The 12,091-nt window shown below is 32.1% G+C and overlaps 1 protein-coding gene across 1 annotated transcript in view; it reads left to right on the top strand.

The window, feature by feature from the left end:
- Positions 1-9,439, top strand: part of LOC142357077 (uncharacterized) — a 40,288-nt gene extending 30,849 nt beyond the window's left edge. Inside the window, exon 4 of the mRNA XM_075408789.1 lies at positions 8,220-9,439. Coding sequence (XP_075264904.1) covers positions 8,220-9,420 — 1,201 coding nt within the window. The 3' untranslated portion in view covers positions 9,421-9,439. The remainder of the gene's footprint in view (positions 1-8,219) is intronic.
- The last annotated feature ends 2,652 nt before the right edge of the window (positions 9,440-12,091 follow it).

Here is a 12,091-nt window from a genome sequence, read left to right as displayed (position 1 = left end):
ATCTTCCAGCTGTGGCGTCTAAACAACCTCAATGTTGAAAAGGAAAATTCAATTCTGCTGTTTAAGTCCTGGATCCGGCTTTTGTTTCTATATGCAAACGCTTGCTGGCTCAACAAATTGCAAACGGTCATCTCTAACATGCAAAACGCGCAAAACAGAGCACTGAGAAACTGTTTAAGGTAACCTCGAGGGTATGACGTACAAAATTATACGAAGAATCTAACTCACCTACTATAAGGCAACTTCAGATATGATTGGCAAAATACTATATCAAGCGCGCAAAAAAGAACAAAATTCAATCAATGTTACGTCTCATAAAAAAAGGTAAGGCCCAAAGACAATTGCAAAAGCATCTTGGGCTTTCTGATTGGGCAAATTACCTGACAATCAAGCTTCTTATCTTTTTTTACTGATTGAAAATCAGTGAGCACCTGATCTAAGAGTTTCGAAATTACGTATCAAAGATTCAATTCAAAACTTGAGACCATCTCATCAGCCACAATAAGTGAACGAAAAATGAACCGCAAAGACAATTCCCCAGCTAGGACGTGTGTAAATTGGCGCAACACAGTATACGAGATGAAAAACACAGCAGGAGTTCGATACCCCAACGCGCCACAGCCCTCTCGAGTAAACAGACATAGCAGGTTGATGCTCAACCCTTCTAGTTTTAGCTTGATTCACTTTCTTCTTTTCTCCCTCTCACTTGCTTATACTTTTTTCTTTCCTCTCCCAGGCAAAACAGTTTTACTTACCTTCCTGCCGAACAATGACGACTAACAACTGACAACGCGGCTAGCCACAAAGAGAAATGTCGCAATCAAGAAAAGCCAGTAGAAACCCTCCACGTTGTATAAAATGGCTCCGTACCCCAGTAACGGTGCACAGTTTCGAGCCATTGGCCCAACTGCAAACACAAATTAAAAAACTTTTGTAACTGCTATTGTAATAAACTTGATTGTTAATGGTTATACATTTATTTTCTTTCGTTATTTTATTTCTTTGGTCTAGTCGATAGTTTTCAAATTATACTATAGTGTCCTCTCTTGGTTCAGCGCATGTTTTTCTTAAGTAATTTTTTAATTAATTTTATCAAGTTAAACTGTTCACCCCATAGAACAACTCAATAATAACAAATTGAAGAACAATATTTTGTGAGAAGTTATTCGGGCATAAAAAAAAGCAAAGCAGGATAAAACTTCCTGCTAGCTTCTTCAATTTTTTCTCATACTTAATGCCCATTTGAGTTTTCTTATACCATAGCAGAATCCAAAAAAGTCAAATTTTTGTTTTCAAACAAAGATAGGTCAATTTTTTTAAATTCTGTAATTGACTGTAATTGAAATTATTTCGTGCATCACAAAAATCTTCGATATTTTGATTGGGCGTTGAATTTTATGTCGAGAGTTCTTGTTTATACTGAACTAACTGGTACCGGGGGCTTTCTTTCCTAGCCAAATGTCTGAAACACGTATTTTGATATGCATTTTTATACAATAATGGTTCAACGCGGCGGTAAAATATCATTTTAAAATCAATCTTCATTTAGAACAAGACGCATGTGAGACTGTGCTTAGCACAAATTGTTCTTGTATAGGACTGAAGTTTATCCAAAAATTATCTTTGTTCTAAGAAAAAAACATCTTATGAATATCAGTTTTGCAAAAAATTCAATTGAAAAAATTTTCGTAGCAACCTTGATAACAACTATATTTGATATGAAAAGTAAACAAATCTGAACTCTCACTTCGATATGATTTTAACAGATATTATACCAAATGCATTATCAATTGTATTGTGACACAAAGCAGCTCGTTCAGCAAAAGCAATCAGTTGAAAAAAATATCTTAAGAAAACATACACAGTACTAAATATTAAGTAAAATGCAACCAGTTAACAAGCTGAAAGTAGCCAGGAAATAAAGGACTGATTTTTTTGAACGATTATCAAGAAAACAAAAAAGCAGGTGCTCAATATGTCAACATTTGTCAATATGTTAAACTCAATTAATTTTGAGTCCACAGGATAAAGCACGTTTCAAGTCTAAAACGCATAAAGTGAAAGTGTGCTGCAGTGTTTGCAAAGGTTAGACTCTTCAATTTTTTCCCTCAAATGACTTATTCACTCTCTTTTTGTTGAATTTTTTTAGTATATATTATTTTTTTGCCTAGTAATTAAAACCAATTTCTACAATTCTTTTTTCTATGTTTTAGATTTTTTATCATTTCGAATGCAATTATATGACAGACTTATTTAGACTTTCCGTTAAACCTGTATTCTAAATTTCATAGAACCATATGATCCGTGCAAAAGAAAGGTGGTTCAATCAGAAAAACAATTTTTTCGCTCTTTCCTAAAGTAGTTTCCTGTGCTGTTGTTATGTTTTCAAATGACCTTCAGAGCAACAATCCTCTAATTTTATGTCTGATCTACTTCAGCATCCTTGATAGTTTATATAAGGAGCTATTACAATGTATAGCTTGCAGTTACTCAAAATTGTTCAGAAAAGAGCCTGATTTTCCCTTCTGGTCCGCAATTGACTTTCTTATGTTTGTAGGTACCCACAAGATTTTAGAAAAATTATTCTTTCTTTTAAAAAAATGAATATTTGATCTCTGTTTGTTCTATTCTTTGTTTCATTCCTCGGTAAGGAATAGAATTGTTTCTGTACATTTGCGGGTGAATTCAAAATTCTAATATCAAAAAAAGACACCATTTGAACAAAAGATATCCATTTTTATTGGTTTTTTTTTTTACTTTTCTCTACAAAAGTTATTTTCAGTTCTATTCCTATACATAAGAAGTATAACAAAGTTTTGGTTTGGTTACAGCATCTGGAAAGTTAATTGAAAAAATTGTTTACGTCAGTGAAAGGCTTTAAAAATCAGTTAAGATTTCAAAAAAGACCGAATTTATTTTTTTTTCTGTTTGTTTTGAAAATTTTCTTGTTGATTTTTTTTCCTTTCATTTCCCATGACCTAAAAAAATTTCTCTTTTGTTGAAATTGTTCAAAACTCGTTTCAACAACAAAAAAGAACCTTAATTGGCAACTATGAAGAAAAGGGGCTTGCGAGCAGTAGAGAAATTGTTGTTTTTTTTAGTTTTTGTCTATGTAATAATTAGTTCTTGTAAATAAATCTTTTATTCCTTTTTCAGGTTTCCTTTCAATTTTTTAAGCAGCTCCCCAGTTTCAAAATGCAAAGAGATTTGTAGTTTTTAAACATAAATCAAACCTAGACGGTAGGTGTTACACAATATTTTTCTCTTTTGCTCTCGTTTTGTAGACAAACCGTGAAAAATTGACCTCAAAAAAAGCCCGCCTCGTATATATTTTCTCACATTTGGAAAAAATTGGAAAAAGTAGATAGATAGCATAAAAAATTTAAAAAAGTACTGCCATTTGCATATTTTAAGTGACAATTATTATTCAGTTGGCTAAATCTATTCTTGAGAAAGTTATCGTTGATATCCATTCTTATTGACATTTTCGACATATTGTAAATTGTAATTTCAGCAACAATATTGATCAAAAATATATGGTGGCAACTGCAGAATTGACAAAAAAAGTGTCCATAAAAATTTATTTGGAGTTTCAATGCTACAACGTATTGTAATGAATTTAGAGAATCAAGATTCCAATACTAATAATCGTTTCCAGAAGTTGAAGTTATCAAGACACTAAGACTAAATAATTAAATTTTGACAGATGTTTCTCAAAATTGTTGCTGCAATTATAAACTAGGAATAATTTTTGTTCCGAACCCACTTGTGGGGGGAAGAACTATAAAGTCAAATTGGGTTTTTTTTCAGTCAGTTTTGGCCGATCGACATATTCATCGTAGAGAAATGTGAGTGATATCATCAAAATGATCGTCCAGCGTAGATTTTGGAAGAAGAAGAAGAAACCGTTATCGTGGTTTAATTTTTTGCGTGTACACGTGATGTTTGACATGAGTTTGTTCACTTTTAGCGTAATCTTTGTTCAAATTTAATTTTTTTTCATAAAAACATTATTTTAGAATAGTTTTTTGTGCTACAAAAACAAAAATTTTGTTTTTTTAACACACAAAAGGCCATAAAAAAAGTCTCATAGGCAAGTTTACCATCAAAAGTTCTCATTTCTATTTGAGAGCTGTTTTTTTGAAGACCATTTAAAATTTTTTGATTTATACCAACTCAGTAAGAGACTAGTTATTTTCAAATCAAAGTACTGTTTATGACAAACCTAATCTGCAGTCAAACAATGCTCAAAGAACAAATGAATCGTTTTCAAGGAGTTGCTCATATTTTTATGGCTCCGACTATGAGTGTTTGTAATTTTTTTGAAAACTTTACGTTGCTTTTGAAATTTTCGTAAAATTATGCAGTTCTATGACATAAATTCATTGACTAAAACTGCAATGCGCTTCCTAAAGATCAGTGATTGAAATTGTATAGAAGTTTGAGTGCACATCTAAAGGCTGTTAAAGCCTCGAGAAAAATTTTTCAAAAAAAATTTTTTAATGAACCTTAACCAATCCTGCACTAGCCTCTAAGAACTGAAAACCATTCTCAATATTGCCAGGACCCCATTCTTTTCTACAGAAGCCAAAATTAACCTCGTCAGCGATTTCATCTTCTATCAGTTTTCATAATGACTTCATTGTCACAACTTTTCATAATCTTTTTAATTATTTGGTTTTTTTTTTCATAACTTTGGATCCTTATGAAATCCTATCACATTATCGTATTATTCACAGTTCGCATTGGCATAACGAAGACTTTCAATTGATCATAGTTGAAGTTATGAATACATTAAGACCAAAGATTAAAATTGTAACAGAGGTGTCTCAAAGTTTTTCCTGTGAGGATAAACAATGAATAATTTTCGTTCCAACCCCAATTGTGGGGGAGGAGAGATGAACTCAAATGGGTTTTTTTTTCAGTCAGTTATGGCCAATCGACATATTCATCGTGGAGAAATGTGAGTGATATCATCAAAAAGATCGTCCAGCGTAGAGATCGGAGTGATAAGTTTTTTTAAATTTTGATTTGTTTGAGGAGTTATCCAGGTTGAATATTTTGCGTGTACACGTGATGTTTGACATAATTCTGTTCACTCTTAGCGTAATTGTTGCTCAAATATAAAGGTTTTTGTAAAAATATTATTATAAAATAGTTTTTTGTGCTATAAAAACAAAAATTTTGTGTTGCTAACACACGAAAGTCCATAAAAAAGTCTCATAGGCAAGTTTACCATCAAAAGTTCTGATTTCCAATTGAGAGCTTTTATTTTGAAGACCATTTAAAATTTTTTGATTTATATCAACTCACTTAGAGACTAGGGATTTTCAAATCAAAATTCTGCTTATGACAAACCTATTCTGCTGTCAAACAATGCTCAAAGAACAAATAATTCGTTTTCAAGTTATCGCTCATGTTTTTTATGGCTGCGACCATGAGTTTTTGGCATTTTTTGTAATTTTTGATGCTATTTTGAGATTTTTGTTTTAAAAAAAGCTGTTCAATGGCATAGACTTGTTGACTAAATCTGCAATGCTCTTCCTAAGAAGCAGTAATTAAACCTATGTAGTAATTTGAAAGAACGTCTAAAGATTGTTAAGACTTCAAAAAAAATTATGAATAAAATTTTCTATGAATTTTAACCAGTCTTACAGTAGTCTCTGGGAACTGAAAACATATCTCAATATTGCCAGGACCCCAATTTTTCTACAGCGAACAACGCTAACTTGGTCAGCACTTTTATTTTCTAACTATTTTCTTTATAATTTCGATATCACAACTCTTCATAATTTTTTACCTTCTTAGGGTATTTTTTCATAATTTGGAATCTTTATGAACCTTATCATATTATCATGTTATTGAAATCTCTCATTGGCTTATGGAAGACGTGCATTTGTGCATACATTAAGATTTGAAAGAAAAATGTGTGGTTTTTAATGTCTTCGACGCTGTCTTCTGGCACATTTCTACAGGTTTTTTTTTTGCCTGTAATTGTTGTAGTTTTCAGCATCATGCGACTCATTTTGATGTCAATTTAAAACTGTGATGTCATTTTGATGGTTTAAGAATGACGCAATTTATTTACTTACCATCGTGGCATAAGCTATTATAACTAATTATTTTTTGATTTGCGTTGAAAGCTATTGAATTTAATGGCTTTGATACTTCGGTTTTTCTCAAAAATTTCTTGGTTTTGTTATATTTGTTGATAATTTTTGTTGTATTTTGAAGCCATATTGTTACAAAAAAATCGCAAAAAAGTTTTTTCTGAAAAAGTTTTTTACAAAAAAAATTGAAAAAAAGTTTTTACTGATCAGTTCATTTTTCAATGGCTTTGAAACGTTTCCCTCTTAATTTTTTTGGTTCAATTTGCTGTTTTTGCCTTTATTTTTATTCCTTATGTCGTCGTAAAAGGCTGAGAGGTCTCAAAAACTTCTAACTGAGGGTTGAATTAAGTGGCTCAATGGAGTAAAATTATAGCAGGTACTTTGCCCTCAATTGAATATCATTGGGGTCTGTTATTACGAGAATGTGATTAAAGAAGAGAAACAGAACACAAATATCGACCACTAATAATACTTTTTATTAAAACGCATACTGTCCAACAAATAAAACACCAGTTAAGACGTACATTCAATAGACAGGATAATATTCAATTTATAAGGAAGTAAATGGAATGGAATACACTCTCGATGAAGAGAATTAGATACAAGTCGACAAATATAACAACAAAATTTAAATAGTTTAACAAATTGTTTGGAAAGAAACAATATCATAAACATAAGTCTACAACCGCTTAATCTTTCACTAGGAATTGTTTTTCACTGGATTAGTTTGCATAACATTTTGAAATAAAAACCCTGTTATTCAGAAAACAGCGGAGGATTTTAATGGCTTCAAAAACATTTGTTTTTGCAAATTGTTTGTACCTTTTAAGTTTTTCTTCATCTTTAGTCTCTTTCTGTGGCTTAGTCTAAACAAAAACAGGCCTTATTGGTTTCGGAAAGATTTTTTTAGTAAATTTATCAAGAATTTTTCCATTAACAGCTAATTTCGCGTCATTATTTCTTCTTTCTGTCGACTTTTTACGTAGTCTCATTAATATAAAGTCGCATCTGCCTTGTATTAATGAAAAAGTAATTTTGTGTAGTTAAGGTTTTTCTGATTGTATTTTGACGTTGTTACTAGGTGTTTTTATGTTTAGATGTTGAGTTTTTTTTAAAATGTTATTGTTTTTGGTTATTTTGTTGTTTGTTTTCCTCCTGTAGTCTTATTGATGAATGAGCTCGTGAGTGTTTTAATGAGGCTTGGAATTATGTCATTCATTTAGTAGTTTGTGTAACGATTTTTAAGATTGAAAGAATCTTTTTTTGATTATCTTTTCATTTGGTTGACAGTTAAATCAAAAATATAGATGAGGTCGGGTCGGAAGATCATGTGCGAACGCACATTAACAAGCCTTCTTGCCCCATAAAAAAATTGAGAAACTCATAATCTACAGTACAACGCTATCAAATGTAAACATTGAAAAAAGATCGATAAATCTTGCGATAACAATTTCTTGATTAAATGTAATTGGTGGTGGTTCGTTGTGTGTACTTAGAATATACTTATTTTGAAATCTATTACAGTTTTTAAAAAAACTGGAGACAGTTTTATAAATCGTTGCAATTTTTATTTTCCTTCTATAATGTTTGACTTCATGTTTTTTGCGGAGTATACAGCTATGAACAATTAACAAATAAACCAATATTCTATTCCAAAAAAATTATCTCTTTCATGTCCAGATTTAAAGCAGGAAAAAGAGAGTAGTTAATTAAGGTTGACATCATAGAACGGGGTCCATATTTTGACATGATCACTCCTGGTAGGGTACAACAGATTATCTTGCTTTTGTTTTGAAATTATCCTCCTTCAGAGTTGGATTAGAATGTATTAGAACCTAAAACGATGCAAGTAAAGTTTGACTGACTTTTTCTTAGTCTGTTTTCCCTCGAAATACACTCAAATATTTTTCAGATTTTATCTGTAACGAAAGCCTATCAAAAGTTTTAACCAAAAAATGCAAGAAACAATTTGGTTCAAAGAATATTTTACTCAAAAAAAATATTTTTTTCACACTAACGGAAGAGATGGAAAATCTCTTTCTCAAAAAACAAGAGCTGCTATATAGAATTTACTGCTGGTTCAGCTAACATGTTGTTCGCGGGTTTCAGACTCCAGTCAAAAGAAGCAGGCCTATGGGTCGCAGAGCACCCCAACTTCAACGAGCTTAGTCAGATTATGCGAAAAACGAACAAATTTCAATTCCTTCTCGATCTAGTTCAAACCCTAAAGTGGAAAATGTATTCACGCGGGTTTCGAGCCCACACTTTGCTTACGCAGTTCAAGGCGAAGATCGAGGGTGTTACGAAAGAGATGGCTCTAAGTGCCGAGACGGTTATGACTCGGGTCAACATCTCGAAAAGCCTCAACTATGATTACAGGCCAGTCGAGGTTGTTTACAGCTGGAAAGACGGTTATTTACAGGAAATGAACAGGTATATCTCCGTATCTGTGTGGGACACTTTCGCCATAATTGCCGGAATCATTTTGATGCTCGACCGAGCATGGTCAACTTGGGGTCGAGTGGTTCAAAAATTTTTGGCGGCCAAAACTGAAGTTTACATGATGAAATACGAGAAAGATTCGAGCGAGTATGCTATGTTACAAGCTGTAAAAAATTCAGGAACAAATTTGCTGACGTCAACTATTGCTCTAAAACGACTAGACAATACGTTTACACGCATAAGTCGAATGGACCAAAAACGAACATTGCTCGAGCAACGGACAAACGAGAAAATAGAGCGAAAAATAAACAAAATCAAAAAGAAAATGGCAATTCGAAGCGGAATCGTGGACGAAAGTGTTATTGACAATGACATAAAACGAGTTTGCGAATGGAAAAGTTACCGGTCAATTTTGAGGAAAATGTTGCACGAAAACGATGCTCGGCAGGCCGAATTGGACCGAATGGAAGCCGATAGAGTTCAAAGATTGATGGAGGCAGAACTTCAAAGTCGCTGGAACACCCGAAGTACCGATCCGGACGATGCAACATCCCGAAAGTCGAAGACTCCCGAATCGAACACCGAGGAAACGGCACCTGACGTTTCAGCAAAGCCACTACCACACGCCGTACATATGAAAGAAATGAAGCGAAAAAAGCAGAAACGGTTCCAGGCTACGAATCCGAACTTTGAAATCGACGACAAATTTGATTATAGTCGGGAAATTTTCAGCAATGATTTGGATTCGGGTGAATTTTTATGGAGTAAAAAAGTTTTGGACAAGCGAGCTGCGAGTGCATTCAGCACTCGAACAAACTTGAAAGAACCAAGTCAGTGGAAAAACGAAGCATTTCAGGAAAATGTTTAAATTTGATTAGTTTCTCATTTCTGCGCACCTTTTTGTTATAACTCTTATGTACATCATGGTCATAAAATCTCGATTTTGTAATAACTCGTTCTCTCGTGAGTTTGACGACAATAGGCTCAATCTTGCAAGACGGTGCAACGTCCTACAAGAACTTTTTCCTAAATCTTTCGAGATCTTACAAGATAAACTTTTTGCAAGAATCTTACAAGATGAACTCTTTTTGCAAGAATCTTATAAGACATACTTTTTCTTTCAAGAATCCTACAAGATAAAATTTTTCTTTCAAGAATCTTACGCAATATAGCCTTCTTTAATTTCAAAACTGGTTCTCCAGCACCTATTATTATGATCTATACTCAAAGAAAAAAATCTTAAATGTTGAAAGATATGAATTAATGTACACAAATTCTGGCATCGACAAATTGAAGCCGAAGAAAATAAACATCAAAAAGTTATTAATCTAAGGCATGAGAAAACAGTCTTCGTTTTTCAAAATTTGCATCAATCTTCTAATTTCTTGTGTTTCAAGCTTCCCTGGCGAAGAAGAGAGTTTCTTTAGCTTCAAAAAATATGTAATTATCTCCTGAACAAAGAGATAATTGACTTGCGTTAGATATCAACTCTGTCTCTGTATTAAAAAAAATGCTTTTGTTTCGGCTAGATTTGTTCAATTTCAGCTTTTTCCTAACGTGGTTTATCTATTTGCAAAACTCTTGCAACATAAACTTTTTCTTGCAAAATCTTGCAAGATAAAAATTTTTATGAGAAATCTTGCAAGAGAAACTTTCTTAGAAGGTAAACTTTTCGCCTCTACTAGGGAGCCTCAGGGTTAAGTTGGAACGTACTGTGCTAAGCACAGACTCGCACGAGCCAACTATTCCCTTTAAAAGCAGTAAAGTTTACTTTACTTTGATTGGATGCAATATTTAATCAGTTTATTTAATAACCCAACATTTGTTTTTCCGATGAAAATAGAATCATGGGAGACCTAGAAAATTAAAACGTTTTATTTAGATCTTCTTTCGATTTCCAAATTGTTAAGACTCAATTGCTATTTTCAGAAAGTTGATACGCCAACTGTGCTGACTGCAAAATATTGAGTTTTGCGAAAAATTAGCTTTGGGAACCGAGTCAACGAATGCTAAAAGAAATAGATTATTTACAATTTTTTCTGAGAAATGATTAATAGTTTTGTTCTTGTCTTCAAGACTTTTCTTCCGTTCTTGTCTTTCTTTTTTTTTTAGTTGTTGAACAATTTTAAACAAAAGAAAGTTTGTTTTAATAAGTTGACAACACTGATTCTGGGAACTATTTTTATATTGTTTTTTTCTTTTTTCCTTAAAAATTTATTTATTTTGTTAGTTTTTTTAAAAAACGTCCAGCCAGTCTGTTTCTCCGTACAAAATAAGATTACTAAAAATATGACGTCACTAGATAACTAGAGACATCATTAAACAGTTTAAACTCCTGAAATCAACTCTGCCAATTAGTAGGAAAAGTGAATTTCTTTTTGTTTACATTTAGCGTTAAATGTTACCACGCTGCTTTGTTATCCATAAAATTGTTTATCTCAGATAACCATTTTTTAAGCTTTTTCAATCGAATGTCTAAAGATTTTCAAATTTTAATTTCTCAATCTTATAATAATAATGATAATAATAATAATAATAATAAAAATAATAATAATAACAATAATAATAATAATAATAATAATAATAATAATAATAAAAATATAATAACAATAAGAAAAAAAATAATAATATTGATCACAATCCACCATCTTTGTTTTTTCCTATTAAGAGGAGGTTGTTTTTAATTAGATTTTCTAGTGGATCTTTTCTAGAGAGATAGCAGTAGTAACTGTCTTCGATTTTGCTTCTCTCAAAAAGATTACTTAATTTTCTCTGGAATGTCTTGGGATTCATCGGAGGACCACAGCAGGAAATATTGTACGAAGAAAAGTGCATTGTTATAGTTAGCTACACTAATGAAAAAGTTTTTCTGACATTGCCTCTGTCTAACCTTTCTAGCGTTTATCAAGGTTTTACCACTGGATCTTGTATTGCTGTCGTTTGATATGATTTTCCAGAAATCCCTTGAAACGAGAACTGTCTGACCAACAAGTATTTTTTGCAAAGGTCGAAGAACTTGAAAGACCAATTTAAACCCAATCGGTGAAGGACCTTGATAATTTAGGCTTAAAAGTCTGTTTTTCTGACAGACTGAGCTGGCTTTGAAATATTGAATTTTGTGAAGATTTCATTTTGGGAAGCGAGTCAACCAGAACTAAAAAGAATTAAATGATTGACAATTTTTTGAGAAATAGTTAAAAATTTTGTTCTTGTCTTCCAAACTTTTACAATTTTTTCAATTTGTCACATTTTAGTAAGACAATTTTCCCACTAATTTTACTTTTTTTACTTTTGAAGAACGTCAAACAAAAAAAAAATTTGTTTTAATAGAACTGACAACACTGATTCTGGGAACTCATTTTATATTAGTTTTTTTTTCAAATTTTCTTTTAAAAAAAATACTGACTTTGTTAGTTTTAGGAGCGTGTAGCCAGTCTGTGCCTCCGTATAAAACTGGGATTACTAAAAAAAATGAAATCATTAAAGAACTAGAGACATCTTTAGATTTTTTGTTTACATTTCTTGTCTTAATTGCTTCC

This window comes from Convolutriloba macropyga, unplaced genomic scaffold (genome assembly GCF_964194025.1).
Source record: "Convolutriloba macropyga unplaced genomic scaffold, txConMacr16.3 SCAFFOLD_665, whole genome shotgun sequence".
NCBI classification, from domain to species: domain Eukaryota; kingdom Metazoa; phylum Xenacoelomorpha; order Acoela; family Convolutidae; genus Convolutriloba; species Convolutriloba macropyga.
The sequence above is the reverse complement of the archived record's forward strand: the minus strand, read 5'-3'. Positions and strand labels throughout refer to the sequence as shown.